This window comes from Cyprinodon tularosa, unplaced genomic scaffold (genome assembly GCF_016077235.1).
Source record: "Cyprinodon tularosa strain WSP-4 unplaced genomic scaffold, ASM1607723v1 ctg11, whole genome shotgun sequence".
Taxonomy (NCBI): domain Eukaryota; kingdom Metazoa; phylum Chordata; class Actinopteri; order Cyprinodontiformes; family Cyprinodontidae; genus Cyprinodon; species Cyprinodon tularosa.
In genome coordinates, this window is record NW_024037893.1 from 2,951,030 (window position 1) to 2,969,386 (window position 18,357).

General features: G+C 39.0%; 3 protein-coding genes across 3 annotated transcripts; 2 read left to right on the forward strand and 1 right to left on the reverse strand.

The window, feature by feature from the left end:
* The first annotated feature begins 49 nt into the window (after nt 1–49).
* On the forward strand, nt 50–10,494 carry tfe3b (transcription factor binding to IGHM enhancer 3b). The gene is made up of 9 exons (XM_038295998.1): nt 50–208; nt 3,641–3,863; nt 5,689–5,913; nt 6,308–6,403; nt 6,974–7,085; nt 7,180–7,236; nt 7,333–7,408; nt 7,498–7,645; nt 8,519–10,494. Exons 2-9 carry the CDS (start codon nt 3,672–3,674, stop codon nt 8,975–8,977), a joined length of 1,365 nt encoding a protein of 454 aa, XP_038151926.1. The 5' UTR covers nt 50–208; nt 3,641–3,671; the 3' UTR covers nt 8,978–10,494.
* On the reverse strand, nt 9,960–12,604 carry si:dkey-245f22.3 (uncharacterized protein LOC492819 homolog). Its single transcript, XM_038296060.1, has 5 exons — nt 12,508–12,604; nt 11,363–11,509; nt 11,199–11,291; nt 10,887–11,120; nt 9,960–10,814 (listed from the first exon to the last, which is right to left on the reverse strand). Exons 2-5 carry the CDS (start codon nt 11,478–11,480, stop codon nt 10,528–10,530), a joined length of 732 nt encoding a protein of 243 aa, XP_038151988.1. The 5' UTR covers nt 11,481–11,509; nt 12,508–12,604; the 3' UTR covers nt 9,960–10,527.
* A 955-nt stretch (nt 12,605–13,559) lies between these two features.
* On the forward strand, nt 13,560–17,925 carry cxxc1b (CXXC finger protein 1b). Its single transcript, XM_038295978.1, has 14 exons — nt 13,560–13,725; nt 14,848–14,963; nt 15,055–15,155; nt 15,252–15,388; nt 15,496–15,651; nt 15,742–15,888; nt 15,980–16,084; nt 16,193–16,371; nt 16,460–16,667; nt 16,766–16,876; nt 16,994–17,043; nt 17,117–17,213; nt 17,320–17,472; nt 17,554–17,925. Exons 1-14 carry the CDS (start codon nt 13,723–13,725, stop codon nt 17,698–17,700), a joined length of 1,710 nt encoding a protein of 569 aa, XP_038151906.1. The 5' UTR covers nt 13,560–13,722; the 3' UTR covers nt 17,701–17,925.
* Nucleotides 17,926–18,357: the final 432 nt, after the last annotated feature.

An 18,357-nucleotide genomic window follows, 5' to 3' on the forward strand; every position in this document is an offset into this window, starting at 1 on the left:
TCTATTGTTGACTTCCACAGCTTGACAGCTGTCAACAACTTCCGGGTAACGTTAGCGTGATGATGTCATCTCAACATAAACAACAGCGTGAAGTGACAGGGCTACAGACTGCTTAGTGTGTAACCGCCGACACAGAAAATATGGCAAAGAAAGCGGAGGTGTCTGGTTACTAATGGCTATATTTATGTGAAATCGACCCAATTCTAAGGTAGGTATATTAATTCGACGGGATATTTAGTTGTTTAAAAGCGTTAGCTTGTCGGGTAGCTGTTGACTGCTAGCTTACTCGCTAGCCGAGCGGTAACTTCCTATCTCTACACTGCCTTAGCATTTGTTAGGTAAATGGAGAAACACCCCCGTTAAATGTTTAATAGAAACAAGCCGATATTAAAAGAAATTAGGAGTTTCTTCATAATTGTTTTTTTTTTTTTTTTTTTATGAGCTCGTTGTTGTGGGCCCCGGGGCTGTCAAAATGAACTCCGTCATGACGCCAACATAGACCGCTTAAAATAGAGATTACAAAACAGCTGAAAGTAAGCTAACAGATGCCTGGGTGCTTTTACAAAACGTTGGCCACCATAATGGGGATCAAAGGAACGCAACAGACTCCATCTTCTGTTCTGGGAAGTTCGGCATCTTTTTAGCGGACTTTTTTTGTGCGTTTTTACATAAGCTGAAAAGTCCTGCTGGAGCTCAGCTTGGAACAGCATGTGCTGAACAGAGACCAGGGGTCATTTCACTCCTGGAGGGAAACCTGGGTCTGTTTACAAAAGGGAACACTTAAGAAGCCCCCTTTTTTTTAAATAAACAAAAACTCCAGTATTGCTGCTAATTGATTCAGAATCCCATTGAATGTTTTACCAATTTACCCCAACAATTAAGGTGGATATTATCTGAAAGCAGGGTGTGGTATATTTCATGCATTTATTTTGATGATTGAGGCTTACATTCCTCAAATTAATCCTATATGTAATAACACTTAAGTGCATTTAAAAGTTATAGTTTGAGAACAGAAATCATGTTCCACATGATCATGCAGATGATTGCTGATTTGACAGTTTCTCATCAAAAAATCATTGATAGCCTGAAGGAAAATTAAACAACAGATCACTGGTATGGAGCCAATTTTCCATAGGGCTGTGTGAAACCATAATCACGGGAAATTGAAGTAGAAGGTTAAAAGGTTTGAAAATGTTAAACAAGAAGGAGGAGTAAAAATGGCTTCTGGTGGCATTTTGAGTCACCTCCTCAAGAACTGCCACATGGATGGATCAAGGATGCGGGCTACAACTGTGGTTCCAGAGGTAATCCAATCCTGAACCACAGGGTGTCTTACGGGTCCAAAGGGCTCTTATGAGATCCGGTAAAATTAGATAAAGTTAAAGAGTCTGAATGATGATTTGAAAGACACAGAATCAAATTGTTGGAGTTCCAGTGTGAAGTTTTACAGTTTGTGGAGATTTTGCTGATTTTGGTAAACAATACTTTATAAAGTACATATTTAATGCAGGTAACCATCAGGAGATCATAGAGCAAATTATCAGTCTGTGATGAGCTTTGTGTAGTTGTGGATATTTCCAGCAAGCCTCTGTTCCTTACTCACCCTGGAAGTTCCAATACCTGCTTTAATGACCACAGTATCTGTGCTTGTGTCTGGCCATGACAATCTCAACAACATAATTCTCCAAAAAAAAAAAAAATTCTCCACACACCTAAGGTCAATTTAGAGATGCCACTTAACCTAAAAATCATGTTTTTGCATCATGGTCTGCAACCATGCTGCCTGGATGATTTTGTGAAAATAATTTTAAAGTCATACCTGTTAATCTTTTTATGAACCTTTTAATCTGGAACAAATTCTCAGAAAATTGCAAAGCAGCCGAACCACCAAATTCCTTTAAGGTGAGGCTGACGACCCAGCTGTTAAGAGCTTGTGCTGAGTTGTGCTGTACAAATACATTTATTTCTTCTTACTTAACTGTTACTGGCAAATGCTTATTCCTGGTTTTCCTTCAAGTAATCGTTTTGTCTTTGATCTTTATGGATATTTCTTTTTATAAAAGAAATAAATATTTTTATTTCTTTAAGAAATAATATTTTTTTTATAAAAAAAAAATACGCATTGATACAGTCAGTTTGATGCAGAGTCTGTGACATGATTTTGAGTTTTTTTTCAACATTCAGCTGTCTAATGAGAAGAAGCTGTATTGGAATCTGCTGGACCTGCATTGAATGCTGCAAAGCTTCTAAGTCTTAGTGTATTTATCATTTTTGTTCAACTTATGAAGCTTGTTCATATAATATGATCACACATGTTTTTTTTTTTATAAGGAAAATGGTGGGGGTTGTTAATTTTGATTCAGTTTAAAAAGTACTTTATTAATTGATGTGTATGCAGGAAGGATCTTCTGTAACGGTCTGTCTTGCACCGATCTGGAGTCTCTTCAGAAGAGAATGCCCACTATGGTCCATAATGTTCTTCATTTTATGAAAAAACATTTTTTGGAAAATAATCTCCAGAGGTTATACAGGAGTTCCTAGAACATAGCCGGGCTTCTAAATTAGCTTTTTGAGCTTTTTTAAGTTATTTGCTCTAACACTGTTACCCCAGCAGAGGATGGAAGAAGAGATCAAACTCTACATAACAGACTAATAGAAGATATGTAGCATCTTGCTGCAAATGCAGAAGGACCTAAGCTTCCTTAGAACTACAATCTGCTCTGTTCCTTTTTGTAGATGGTTTCACAGTTGTGTCTCCAGTCTAGTTTTTTGTCCAAGTGAACACCAAGGTAAATGCATTTGATGCTGATGATGATGCATTAGCTTTTAATATTTTATATGTTGATCACTAATTGGAGCTAATCAGGAATAACATACCAGTTGTGATCTTTGGATGGTGGTTTGTGCAAAGTGATGTCTATGTTTTTTTCTTTATTTTCAGACTGAATGACCTTATCTGATTCTGTCAGAAGCAACAAAATCCGCTTGCATTTATTGCTGTAGTTCATACTTGCATTTTTCACTCACTGTGAGTGACGTTTTCTTGGTTTAGTATGTAAACTGTTGATTTGTTTGGCTGATGCTAGTATGGTTTTGTTTTTTCGCACCCTCACTCAACTGTGAATCAAGCATCAGTTGCAGCTGGTTAAGGGCCAATAGAAATCTGTCTGCATTTAGCCGGTTACTGTTCTTAAACTTTCATTTTGAAACCTGAAATGACACAGGAAGTCCAAGAGGTACAGAAACTACTGACTGGAAGTTAAAGCTGTTGTCTTTCAGAAATTTCATTCAAGTTCTAAGGGAGACAAACAGCGTATTTGGATAACATTTCACCAGTTTTTTTTGTATGATCAAATGAGAATTAATTTACTTGCAGGGTATTAAAAGTTGGATTGAATTATGTGGTATGTAATTAGAAGTTAATTTGACATTAAAGCTAGAAGTGATAAAAAAATGATTTATTTAGTTTGTACTTAATTGGATTATAAACAGACTAAACTGAAACAATTAATAAAAGTCCCAACATTTGTTTTCATTTGGTCTGAATGACTTTGTTTTTAAATAGTGTCTTTGTCAAATATTGTGTAGAATATGAAAAACTAATGTTGCCTTTTTTTTATTTTTTATTTTTATTCCCCAGCTCCATCTTTAGATCTTGATCTGCTCCTACCATGTCGTCACGCGTGTTGCTGCGCCAGCAGCTGATGCGAGAACAAGCCCAGGAGCAGGAAAGACGTGAGGCCCAGCAGCAGGCCTCTGCCTCCCAGCTCCGGGCCTCTGTCTCCACAACAGCCATCTCTGTCACTTTGCCTCCCAATGCTGCTCGTCCTCCACCAGCACAGGTGCCTGTGGAGGTGCTAAAAGTAAGAGTGAACAGTTGTTTTTACTGGCGTTTGCCTAAAAATAATTGGACAAACACATATGTTTCACCACTCCGGCAGTTTGTACTTAATTCATCAACACAAGTTCTCGCCTACTGGTTAATTTTCTGAAGTAAAAAGTCCATCAAACCGTTGTCTTTCTCCTTGCCACGGTTGATTTGCAGGGCTGAAAGGTTCAGTAGAGAAACCAACACATCTCTCGGCTCAGAAACACACTCTAGCTCATTTGGCTGGATACCAAATGCTTCCCAGGCCAGAAAGGTTATATAATTCCTCCAGCCATTAAGTTAAGGTTCCCAGGATGCAAGTTGATCAGATGTGCAAACTGGCTGAGGTGACTCCGTTTGATGTGTAGGAGCAGCAGTTCCTCCCATGGATGAAGCAGTTCTTCAGGTTTCCTTTGCTTATTATTCATATATCACAACTCTGTGTTTATTATGAGATGTGGATCATGACTTTCAATGGGAGTAGAAGAAACTTACAGGTGTGCTACTTGATTCAGCTGTTATTTTACTAGAACATACTGGAAGAGAACAATCTATCTGATGACCTCTTGCTGTTTTCTGTTTCTTTTAAACAAGTCAAATATAGATACTTCAACTTGAGGCAGAAAAAGACCCCAGCAATAAGTCTTTTTAGATAAACATGTATTAATCTCTTGTTTATTATCTCATCCCATAGCATCTGCAGTCTGACATATAAAGACATAGTTTCAAATTCCCCCGCTTTTTTTTTTCTTTCTTTTTTTATTCTCATATAAATGATGTTAATGCAACTAAATCTTCTATGAAATGGGGTTTCTGTTCGCATGCTTTGCTGCCTTAGTTGTCAGGAAGCAAAAAAAGCCTGAAAGTTTTTACAAAAAACTACGTCAGCCACTTTTAAAGAACCATGAGGTTTGGGTTCCTCTTAAAAAAAAAATAAATCAGATTTTAGTCAAACAGTTTGGCTGAAATGTTCAAAGATCAAACAAATTCAAGACAACAGATTGTCTCTATGTTGTCTTATAGTAGCACAGACTGGAAGCCTGGAAGTGAGAGAAAACCTTGAACTGCTGGATCACAGGATTGTCGTCTCTGCTGACTCTAAACAAAAAGCTTGACTCACTTCCTGCCTGTAGAAATCGCAGTAGAACTGGGGTGCAATAGTACATCAGTTTGATGGTTGGCATGTGATTCTTTAGTTTATAATGTTTATTAAAATGGATGCCTCCCAAGGAGATGCATGTTTGCATAAAAGTCTGCTGGTAGGGCAGTTTCACATTGAGGATCCTTCATTTAAATATGGAGAACTTGCAGATCATAAAGGAACGATGGATAAATGGATGTGCCAGTTATCCCCTCTACAAGAATTAATCTCAGTTTTATTTAAACTTTTTGACAAGAAAACAAGTAAAAGCAAAGCTAGTCAAGTTTCATCTCAGTCTTGGTCCTGCTGAAATCACAGTAATATTTCCACATTACTTGGTCTCATTGTGTATTTCTGAATGTTATGATAAACTAAGTGATTTCAAGCAGTGATTTTACCTGAGGATGTTTTTAGTGGAGTTTTTTATTATTAAAGATGCCTCTGAATGCTTTCTTAGTTTCTGATTCTACACATTTTTAAATGGATTAAAAAGAAATCAACAAAAATTTTATAACAACCAAAGAGTTTAAATAGAGCGAAACAGTAAATGTTTGTATTTAAGTCTTACATTGTATTTGGGATTTTTGTACATGAGGCTGTGTGTTTATCTCTTGCATTGTTTTAGGGAAACATGTTTCTATGGGATTCAGAGCATTTATCATCTGCTAAAATTTTTCAGGTCCAGACCCACTTGGAGAATCCTACTAAGTACCACATCCAACAGGCACAGAGGCAACAAGTCAAGCAGTATCTCTCCACCACTCTGGGAAACAAGGCGATCACTCAGTCTCTCGGCGTTTCCCCTGTGCACCAGTCCAGCTCGGCCCCTGAAGTCGGCCCCTCTGCCAGCAGCGCCCCCAACAGTCCTATGGCTCTACTTAACATCGGATCCAACAAGGAGGAAGTATGGGAAATTCCTTTTCTTTGATTCTAGTGGCTGTCTGTGGGTTTCATTCTCTGTACAGCCGATTGCACAACACGGTCTGTTATTGGTTCAGCAGATTCACTGGATATTTTTGAGGAAGTTCAGTCCAGATTCCTCAACTTATTTCCAGCTTAATAACTGTGTTTGTTTTGCACTATTGAGCCTGAAGCTGCCACTAGGACGATGCATACCTTCTGTTATCACATTCCTGTTGGTCTGTTGTCACAATAGGATGTAGAATATTGCACCTATAGCTGAACAGTACCCTGCAGCCTGTCTTTGAAGGGAAACTGTGTTTAGAGCCTCAAGCTTTGCATTCTCATTCTGTTTATAGTGTGGAGATAAACATCTTTCTCGCCTCTGTTGCATCTAGATTGATGACGTGATCGACGACATCATCAGTCTGGAATCCAGCTTCAATGACGACATTATTACAATGATCGATTCAGGTCTCCAGCTGCCCAGCACGGTAGGAAGAACACTGCATTTATTGGACTGTGAATACTTCCTTTTTAACATTTCCTCAGGACGGGCAGGTTTTTCTGGTATCGCTCACTAAAGGAGTCGTTTAAGCGTGCTCTGTTACAGCTCTCGCTTATGCTCTTAAGTGCTTGAAAGGATGGTGTCTTTTATGTGAGGAATTCTGAAGCTGTGGGAGTAAATATACATTTCTGGCACTGGCTTACGATTCGTCACAGAAGTGCTGCCTGGGCGGGGCCGAAGCCGTCACAGGCTGTCAAGGGGAAGCGAGACGAAGTAGATTATGCTGACTAGAAATGAACAGTACCGGCTTAACTAATAATTGGTAGGGGGGAAAGGCTTGTAAGAGAATTTGAATGATGAGGATTATGGTGATGCTTTCGGAGGACGAGAAAAGGAAAGGGGCTGAGGTAAATGCTCTAAGCTGTAATGTTTTATTCTAGTCTGATTTGCTGCTTTCTCTTTGATATTGTATCTTTTCAAAGCTGAGGCATGTAGACTTTTTTTTTTCTCAGTCTTATTGTTAATGACATGCATGGTAACTTTGTTGATGCTGTAGCTCCCGGGAACTCTGCTGGATGTTTACAACAGCCCTGGAATGGCAGGTCCTGCTCTCACTGTTAGCAACTCCTGCCCTGCTGACCTGCCACAGATTAAAAGGGAAATTACTGGTAAAGAATTCACTCTCATCAACTTCTGTCTTTGTGATCATGAAACTTATTTCCCTCTAATTTCACTATAACATTTTTTAAATTGTTCCTTTAGATGCCGATACCAAAGCATTATTGAAAGAAAGGCAAAAGAAAGACAACCATAACCTCAGTAAGTCAGCCTCCATGTTTTGAACCTCTTCTCCTTTTCGTTTATCCCACGTTCCTTTTCGTAAGATCTTTGACTGATTGTTTGTGGTTGCTACAGTTGAGCGGAGGCGACGATTCAACATTAATGATCGAATTAAAGAGCTGGGTACTCTGATCCCCAAATCAAGTGACCCGTAAGTAATTAACTTCTTATTTTCATGTTAAGATTCAGATTATTTTCTTCGACTGCCTCTGATGATCCTATTGATCTGTTCCCAAACAGAGAGATGCGCTGGAATAAAGGCACCATTCTCAAAGCCTCTGTAGACTACATCAGGAAACTACAGAAGGAACAACAGAGAGCCAAGGATATTGAAATGCGCCAAAAGAAGTTGGAGCAGGCCAACCACATTCTAATGTTGCGCATCCAGGTCTGTATTTGTGTTTTTAGGTACATTTTAGCAATATTTTTTTTGTTACCGTTTGTGGGGGAAAAGCCGTTTCAAAAGTGTGGAGACTGGAGTGAAGCTCCAGCTTCCAGCAGGACACTCGCACTGAGCATGCTGCCAGAGCTACAATGAGTTTGTTTAGATCAATTTATATTAATTTATTAAGAATCAATTGACAGTCTAGATCTAAATCCAGCTGAGAAACTTTGGCATTTCTGTTCAGCCGCTCCTGTGATGTTTAACCGGCAGACTTTAAATGTGCAGAGCTGATAGACACTTCCAGAGATTCAGCCAGGTTAAGGGATATGGAAGCTGGTAAATAATATAGAAAATCACGCCTTCATTTTGTTACTCCTGGAAACACTTTGAGTTTTTTTTTTTTGTAGCACAGAAAAAGTAAAAAGTGGGTTTATTAAAGTTTATTAAGGTGCTATTGAAAGTCATAAAAATCAGTGACTTTATTTAGTTAAACCTCATATTTAAAATCAGTCACTCAGGTCAATGAAGAGCATTAATTCTGAAAACTGTTGGCTTATTGCACATTTGGCCGAATGTAGATGGCTCTTTGTAGGTCTGCAAAGATTTCACATATTTGGGTTTAGACTCAAACATTAAAATCTTGCCAACTGAACAGACAACAACAAATGCAGACGAGGCATAGATTGTATGAGAGGTTTTAATTCTGTCTTAAGAAACATTTACTTCCATGCTTTATTGACTGATCAGTCTTTAATAAAATTAAAGTATCATTTGGTATAAATGCTTCTTATCACCTATTTTCATCTGCCTATGCATCCCATGAATGACCACCTCATCTGAACGATCATGTTTGACCTTTTTTTTTATTTTTCAAAGGAGCTAGAAATGCAGGCACGGCTCCACGGACTCCAAGCATCCAACAATATTTCCTCAGGCCTGACTTCCGACGTCTCGCTGCAGCATCAGCCAGAAGCTCCCCACAGTGGCCAGTCACTGCCCACAAACACAGCAGTGGCCTCCTCCCTGAACCTTTCCGGGCTGGGAGGCGCAGCGCAGCCGCTGCCGGCCTCCTTCCTTTCCCCGCCCTCCTCAGACTCCCCCGCCGGGGTCACCATCAGCAGCCCGCTGGACCTCGGCAGCCTGAGCTTCGCCGAGCTGGACGACCCCACCGCCTCAGCACTGTACCCCGACGTCGGCCTGGGGGACATCCTCATGGATGACGGGTGCACCCTGTCGCCAGACAGGATGGGCGGGCCGCTGTTTTCACCTCTGTCTCCAGGTGCCTCTAAAACCAGCAGCCGCAGGAGCAGCCTTGAAATGGACGAGGACTTGTGATGAGCTTCAAGTGACCGGAGACGGTCTGTAGGGAGGAAGCATGTGAGGAAGGGCAGTCTATCACTAATTATTAAATCTATTTATAGGATTGAACCTCAAAGTTCAGATAAATGAAAACAGCGTAACTTAAAATGGAATTAGATTTGTCATTAAATATATTTTTGCCATATTTACCATTGTTCCTATTTGGAACTGATCAAATGATTGTCTAAGTTTATAAATGCAATCTTGTTCAATGGAATATTGTATATTAGAGGCATTGAGCTGTAGCATTAAGAAATGTAAAGTGCTTCAATATTTTTTAAAGATTAATTCAGAGATTTAATCGGGAGGTCTTTTTTTTTTATTCCTATTGTTATTCCTAAATTTATTATAGACTTATATATTATGAGAAAAGCTGTGAGGATTTACTGGCATCACAAACTTACTAAGAGATGCCAACATTCAGTATAGTTTAATTTAGTCTCTTTAACTGACTGGAATCAGGGTTGGTCGCTCCTCCATGTTGGTTTTTTCACCAGCAGCTACAGAAGGGGTCTTTTGTTAAGCGAATTGGCACATTGTGAAATATTTCTGCATATTGTATATAAGAGTATTTTATTTTGAGCAATCTCCTTGCACCTTACTTTAAGGCAGTCTATGCATTTTATGAGAGCTTTTTTTTTTTTTTTTTTTTTTTGTACCATTACATCCAGTGGACTGTTTCTAGCCCAGGTTAGCATGATAATAAAACCATACAAGCAGCTACTTAGCCAAAGCAGGATTTCTTCCAGAGTAGTTACAGTTCCACTCTTTACTACATTCTCTTAGTGAACGCATGAGTTTATGAGAGAAGAAATGTATCATTTTCCAACAGTACTGTAGTTTATTATACTTTTTTTTTTTTTTTATACCTGATAGTTTGATAAATGCTTTTTCATTACTAATATCTGTATTGTCTTCCTAAAATTTCTGTGATTACTAAATTAATTTTACCAGTTGGCATGTTTTACACAGATTGTTTTATTTTTGAATGATGGAATCATGCATTAATGTTCTTTCTAGTATGGACTTCAGAGGGCCCCAGCTCTCTTTAAAAGAAACCACTAGCTTCACCTCAGAGTTTAAAAAAAAGAAGAAAAATTGATGACTGAGTGGATCCTGCAAATCAGCTCTACAGGCACAAAAATTAAAATGCTTAACACAATCTTGTATGCAGTTCATTGATGTTTTGTTTTTTTATGCTGATTTAGTTTTGTATGTCCATTAGGAGGTTACAGCAGCAATACTCATCTGTGTATTGCTCAAAGTTTGGAATGATGATGTTTAAGGTGTACATTCAAAATCTGGACCTGCTCTACACCAAACACCTCTGCCTTTTTATTGTCTGTACATGTTTTCTGCAAATATGCAATATTATCCACCACATGTCCTGGTATGTTTGAGTGCTAAAATAGACAGTTAAACACAAAAATGTGTGTCTTGTCGCCATGATTTGGCTTTCGTTAAGATTTTAACTAAATAAATGAGTTACTTCAGCTCATGTCTGTCTCTTATTTTGATGTGTAATGTCAGTGGTAGAGCATTTGAGAGATCTCCATAGCGAGGTCCAGACACTCGGTGGCTGGGAGGCAGATGTCGCAGGTGGTGCAGTCGCACAGGAAGCAGCGAGCGCTTTGAAACGCACACGGGTTGCAGCTTTGGGTGAGATCCAGGAGAGGCTGAAGAGCAACAGACTCGCAGCCACACAGAGAGGAGCACAACGACCAGAGGCACATGGTACAACCTCTGAAGGTCTCCAGCAGGCAGTCCAAGGGACGGCAGAAGAGACACCCCAGCAGGATCGCAGCACAAATGTCTCGAGATAAAAGATTAAGTTAGATGAAACTGAAGGAGGAGATGAGATCAAAAATAACTCAAAATGCCTTACCGCTTCCATCTGCTTCAGTGTGAGCTGTGGAGGTTTTCAGGTGGTCTTGACTCCTGGTTGATGTGAATGATTTGCTCACATCAGGAAGTGCATGGATCTCTTGGAAGGGTTGCAGCAGGGTGTGTAAAGGTTTTGGCTGGTGTCCCTCCAGAGAACAGCGGCTGCAGACATAGACCGCTGTAGACAGACCACCTTTAAACCCAAGCTGCACACAGTTTTCTACAGAGTTCTCCTCTGTGCAAGAAAAGGAAAGCAATAACCAATGGATCTTCAATATGCCTCCCCATGAAACAATCATAGTAATGATCTTACTTGGTGATAAATTCAGAGAGACATCAGCTAAAGACAGTTTAGTTTCCTCTGTGGATGTCTCCTCTCCCGTACTGTTGACTTCAGTCAAAGATCCTGGAAAAGAAAATGATGGGTTCAGCTCCTCCTAAAAGCTGCTGTTTGTCTCACAGTCCTGTTAAACATACCTGTTTTATCTGCAGCTTCGGCATCCAACTCTGAGAATGTGGATTCTGAGCTCTGCAGCTTTGGTACCTCATCACCTTCACATATGTTCATATTGGTTACATTCTGTTTGTCATCCATGGTTCAGTCTGTGAATCACCTACATCGCTCTGTTAAGGAAGAACAAGGGAGATAAGAGAGAAAAATATACCTCTTCATAGGTTAAATTTATATTTTAAAAAAAAAGTTAATTCAGCCAGTAATCAGTACGTTGCAAAGTGAAATTCAATTGAGATGTACACCAAACTCTGATTATCACCTATCCCTCTCTTTTTCCTCTTAACCTCGTGCTACTTTATTTTAAACTATATAAAACCCCCTTCAAATACATAAAAATTTGTTGTGATATAACAAAATTTGGGCCTAAATACTGAACCCACTGTTAATTTGCCATTACCTGATATGCAAAAGAAAAACGATCTTTGTGTCATAAAGGAGTAATGTTTTCGTTATATATCAGGTGGACTGATTTAAGGCAGCTGACAAAAGGTAAATAAGTCTTGTCACACTGCAGAGCCCAGATCAGATCAATAGCTGAGGTTTCTGAGCTGTTAGTGATGAGTGGACAACTTGGAAATGGCAGCAAGTTAATCTATTATTCATCTCCACTTTGCCTACATTTAAGAAGTAGATGAAATTGACTACATGGACATCCTGACATCTATATGAGGGAGCCGGATTCTGATTTTCATATCAACAGTCATGCAAAAAATAATTAAACCATTTCATATAATCATTTTTATTTTGCACATCCCAACATTTTCTGTTCAAATGTATATAATATATATATATATATATATATATATATATATATATATATATATATATATATATATATATATATATATATATATATATATATATATATATATATATATATATATATATATATATACGGAGCTATTGTCACACTGAATTTGAGAGTTAAAGTGAGTAACATTAAGTTTCAAAGGTAACTACAGCTTTCCTAACTTGTTATACGCTGTTGGATTTGAAACAATAGTCATTGTTGGTGTTTCTGTTCAATGATGCTGACAAATCCATGAAAATGCTGTTGATCTGTTTGACTCTACTTATAATAAGTTCCTGGAAAATAAATGGTTCTTACCTGCAATTCTATTAATAAAAGGCGATACTCCAGGATGAGTCCACAGTCAAAGACTCCATTATTCTGTCAGCTGTGGAACTATAACTTTGTATCAGCCTCTCCCCTTTTTCTCTTATTTTCTCTCTCATAATCCCCCCTATTCTCTCTCTCTTTCTCTCTCTCTCTCTGTCTCTCACACCCACACATACACACCGGCATACATTGTCTATGGGTACGTAAATGACAAATAAACAACAAAAAATGAAATATCTCAAGTAATGTAACTTTTAAAAGAACTGATTGAAATTATTTCCTTTGGGCAAACTACTTATTTTGTTCAAACACAATGATCACCATTCATTCGACTGATTACATCTTTAACTTTGTTCTATTTTATTCTATTTTTGATTGTAATATTGATACGTCCTGGAGCAGACATAGTTATAGATGTGTCTCTTGGACCCATTAAATTTTTTCCCCTTACAGTTGTTATATGAATAAGGATCACATTTTTTCATCTGCTGAATGTTATTTTAAACTAAATAATAAAAAAAATACTCTTAATTACTGAAGGCTAAATTTTAAAAGTTTGACTAAAGTTCTAATCTCGATTTGATTAAAACTTGAAATAAAAAAAAGGTAATTATGAATATAAATTAACCTAATATTCCAATAAATTGGGTTCCAATAAATAATTTGAGTTGATTTTTTTTCGGGGTTAGGTTTTTATAATTTTAGGTAAATAAAGTTAAGTTTTGAAACCAAAAATGGAAAATGTTAAATTTTTCATCTAATTAGACTATATTAAGTGGATTTTTCACTTGATTCAGTTCTATCTGTCTTTCGGATATTTTCTCCTTTAAAGTTACTGCCACATCCATATTTATGTTTGACTTCTTATACATTTCTACTTAACATTGTTATTTAAAGTAAAGTTATTAATTATATTGGCGCATTTTTATCTGAAAATGCTTTCATGGCATTCTAATGATTTCACCTAGAGGCGCACTTCCAAGTACACCCAGCAGATGGCGCTACTTTACTATTGGTTAATGAACAACACGTTTGGAAGAAGAAGGTTTCACGGATATTAACGAGCGCAGCCGGATGTTTGCGAAGGGATCAGTGTAAATTTAGCATAATGCTAGCTGTAGAAACAACGGTTTTCATACCCTTAATATAATAGTTTCGTCTTCTTTATTTGCAGTTTAGCGAAACACCGTGAGATAACACACTATGGTATGTATGAAAAACGGTAGCTTATTAATGAGAAAACGAGTTTTCTGGGGACAGAAGTTAGCCAGTTTAGCTGGGCCCAGAGCCGTGTACTTTACACGACAGCTGGGTCATTTTATGCTAAGATTTGGTAATACTGTCACGTAGCTGATAAAGAATAGTTGAAATTGTACGTAGAATGCCTTCCACTTGAAATTAGTATATCAGTATTAGCTATTTGTGTGAACTTAGCTGATGCTAACTAGCGCGCGGTGTCAGGACTTTTTGTTGTGTAAACAAAACATATTATTTCAAGGTTTTCTTCTTACATTCAATCACCAGCAGCTGAAAAATGTTTTTCTTTTTTTCTTGAATTGAGAACTAATCGCGATTAGAGCACACTTTAAAATGACATAGATAGTTAGTTAGAGTTACTGTTTGCATTTTATACACATCAATGATGGAACCAAAAAAAGAAAGTGCATGTTCTGTAAAATATTACGTTAAGTATATCAGGAAGTATTTAATCTATATTTATTCTTAGATTTTGGAATCGTTTAAATCCAGATCAAGTGTACAAAATGCACATATTTACATCATTCAATGGAACCATAAGTGGAAAAGCTATTTGGGGGATAAATAAAAGTCAGTGTTTTAAGAGCATAATATTATCTAAATCATTCTGTTGTTAATTTACTGCTAATTGGAACCCCTGTGGGACAAATGGCCTGAAATTACTACTAATCCACCACCATGCTTTCCCGATATGATTGTGGAAATATGGTGTTTTTGGTTTTTGTTATTATTTCTTTTTATTTCAAACATGCTATAGTTGTTTCCAAACCGCTCTACTTTGGTCTCATCATTCATTCATCTTTCCACAGGAAAATAAGATTCTCTTTTTTTCTATTTGTTCTGTCATAAACCTGAATTTGTGTGTGTGTGTGTGTGTGTGTGTGGGGGGGGGGGTATGTATAAGCAGTCATTAATATTAGAAGAACATAAAAACCTTTAATTGTTCTATTTCTTTAGATGCACAGGTACACCTGTAAACTGCATTGTAGCGATCCCAATAAGCAATGGGCTATAAGGTTGAACAGTTTCCCACCGTTTTGCTCTAATTCAGTCTCTCCTTGTGTATTTCAGGACAGTGAAATGTCAGATGTTGACCATGCACTGGGGCCTGGGAGCAACAGTATGGAGGGCGAAAATGCTCCACTTTACTGTATTTGTCGAAAGCCAGACATTAACTGCTTTATGATGTAAGTTGCTGTTTTGACCAGTTACTTCAAGGTAAAATCATGCAGGAGCGTTTATAAATGCGGGCTCTGCTCTTGTTTTTTTATTTTTCAGCGGCTGCGACAATTGTAATGAGTGGTTCCACGGGCACTGCATTAATATCACAGAGAAGATGGCGAAGGCCATCCAGGAGTGGTACTGCATGAGCTGCAGAGGTTGGCATCCCCCCTCCCTTCTCATTTGTTTCCTCCTTGCATGAGTTCTTTAACAAGATGGGTTTCATGTTGATATTTTCTGGGGGGGACGAGCAGAGGAAAACCCACTGTTGGAGGTGAAATACAGATCGAAGAAAAACCGAGAGAAGGAACCAGATTCAGACAGAACCGAAAGACAGTACAGCACCCCGAGCACCCCCGACTATAGAAGCGATAGACGACGTGGATCTAAAGTACGTTGAATCATTGCAAACAATGGTTTTATTTGAGCACAAAAGCCTGTGCCATAGAAGTTGTTCCTCAGATTTTTCTGATTCCTTTTTGAACCTTTTGTCTCCAGGTGAAACGGTCAGTGCGGATGTGTGGGGAATGTGAGCCCTGCAGAAGGACTGAAGACTGTGCCCAGTGTGACTTCTGCAAGGACATGAAGAAGTTTGGAGGACCCAACAAAATTAGACAGAAGTGCCGCTTCAGGCAGTGTGAGGTCCGAGCCAGGGTGAGTTGATTTCCTTCTGCTGTGTCAGTTGTCCCTGTCCATCTTTCAATGGAAAATGGTTGAGCTAATACAATTATTTTTTTCCTTTAGAAAATGCTTCGTGTGAAAGAAGAAGAATTCTCCCTGCGTGAGCGGAGGGAGAATTCCCACCACAGACGAAGGCGGTACTCTGAGGACTACGACAGCGAGGCAGATCTTTACCAGCAGTACAGGGCAGCGGGACTTGATGCCGACTTGGTACCACATCATGATGCTGCCTTTGTCTGCTTGTTTTGGATGGTTGGCATGTTCAGAAAGTCATTAGATTCCCTGCTTCTCATTAACACAGGCTTGGGGTAGCGATGACGACGAGCCGGCTTTCAGTCCCGTCATGCGTAAGAAAGCCATAAAGGTGAAGCACGTTAAGAGGCGGGAAAAAAAGATTGAGAAAAAAGTGAGTTTCCACGTGAATCCAATATGTCCTTAGACACACCTTGGAAGCTGAGAAGATGTCTGGTTAGATACAGTATGATTTAGCAAATCTTTCTCTCAAACAATTTAGAAAGAGTCTCGCCGCCACAAACAGAAGCAGAAGCACAAAGACAGAAGCAGACACAGTGAGCGGGGGGACTTACGGGACAGTGGGGGGATGCGTCAGTGTCTTGGGCCGAACTGTGTGGAAGCGGCGAGGCCCAACTCTAAATACTGCTCTGAAAACTGCGGGATGAAGCTAGCCGCCAAGTAAGCTATTTTCTGATTAGACACACTTTAATTCCCCTGATTTAAACAGATTAATGGTCAACTTCCTTTTTGATTTTACAACCTGCAGTCGGATCTACGAGATCCTCCCACAACGGATCCAGCAGTGGCAGCAGAGTCCCTGTATCGCTGAAGAGCACGGCAAGAAGCAGCTCGAGCGCATCCGCCGGGACCAACAGAACGCCCGACTCCGCCTCACCGACATGGAGCGCCGCTTCCACGAGCTGGAAGGCATCATCGCCAAGGCCAAGCAGCAGGCGGTTCAGCAGGATGAGGAGGTGCATGCCGCAGCTCAGAAACCCGATTCTCACACGTTTGCCAAAGATTTTAAAGATTGGTCAAAAATAAAAGAGGTTCTGCTGTTTTATAATCAAAGGTGAACGAAGGGGAAAGTGATGACACGGATTTCCAGATTTTCTGTGTTTCCTGCGGTCATCCCATTAATCCAAAAGTGGCTCTGAGACATATGGAGAGATGCTACGCTAAGGTGATCATTTATTCTGTTATCTTGCTATTTTAAAGCTAAGATGTGAGCTGTTTTCTAAAAGTGTAGCTGCTCTATGTGCTTCTAAAAACCCATTTCTGAAATGATTTTTCTCAACAGTACGAAAGCCAGACATCTTTTGGATCTATGTATCCCACAAGAATAGAGGGGTAAGGGTAAAAGTTGTAGAGAAGAACTTAGTTCTTTGGACTTGAGCTTTTAATTGTATTAATTTCTCTGCAGTGCCACTCGACTCTTTTGTGACGTGTACAACCCTCAGAGCAAGACGTACTGTAAGAGGCTGCAGGTTCTGTGTCCAGAACATTCCAGAGATCCCAAGGTGGGAGCTATGGGCACTCCTATGGAGCCCACCCCCAAGTTGTTTTGATTTAAAGTCAACTGATCTTTGTTTGGAGATTCAAATCGGTTTCTTGTTTGGCCTACAGGTTCCTGTAGACGAGGTGTGTGGATGCCCGCTGGTAAAGAACGTTTTTGATCCGACCGGGGATTACTGCAGGGTATCAAAAAGGAAGTGCAACAAACATTACAACTGGGAAAAGCTGAGGAGAGCTGAGGTGGACTTGGAGCGAGTCAGAGTGGTAGGAAGATCTTAAGCACTCTGTTGCCATGGAATCTGCTGTACCAGGTCTTGATGAAATAATTTTTGCTTTTCTTTGCAGTGGTATAAGCTGGATGAGCTGTTCGAGCAGGAGCGTAACGTCAGGACTGCTATGACCAACAGAGCTGGTCTGCTGGCTCTAATGTTGCACCAAACTATCCAGCATGACCCTGTGACAACTGATCTCCGTAGCAACAAGGATAGATAGTCAGCCTGATTTGTTGCTGGATTTCGAACAGTAGATCAATGTACATATAATAATTGTGGGCTAAAGATTTTAAAGTTCTAGATTACCTACTGCTTTAAAAGATCATTTTCTACCATTATAAAGTGTGTATTATAATATATTTTCCCTAAAAGTGGTAGAAAAGCTACATTTGACAACTGCAGTTTTTTGTATGTGCATTCTAAATAAACTGCTTTATGGACCACGTGGTGTGGGGGTTTGTTTCAGGACTGATTAATTTATACTGACACAACTATCCATGCCTTGAGATTACTTAAATTTTTATTTTCAGATGTCATTTTCTACACTGCTATAAAAGCAAAATAGAAATAAATGTAACACTAACAAACCTAGATTTAATTTAATTAAATATTGTCATTGAATAAATGAATGTGCTGACAACAAATTCACACAAAAATATCAAGACAAATCAAATGTTTTAACCAATGGAGGCCTCGATTTGGAGTCGCAAACAAAATTTGGAAAAACACTTCAGGATGATCAACTTTGATGTCCTTAAAATAGCTCAAAATGAGGCTCAATATTGTGTGTGGCCTCCATGTGCCTGTATGACTTCCCTAAAACACCTTGGCATGCCCCTAATGAGCTGGCAGATGGTCTCCTGAGGGATCTCCAGAC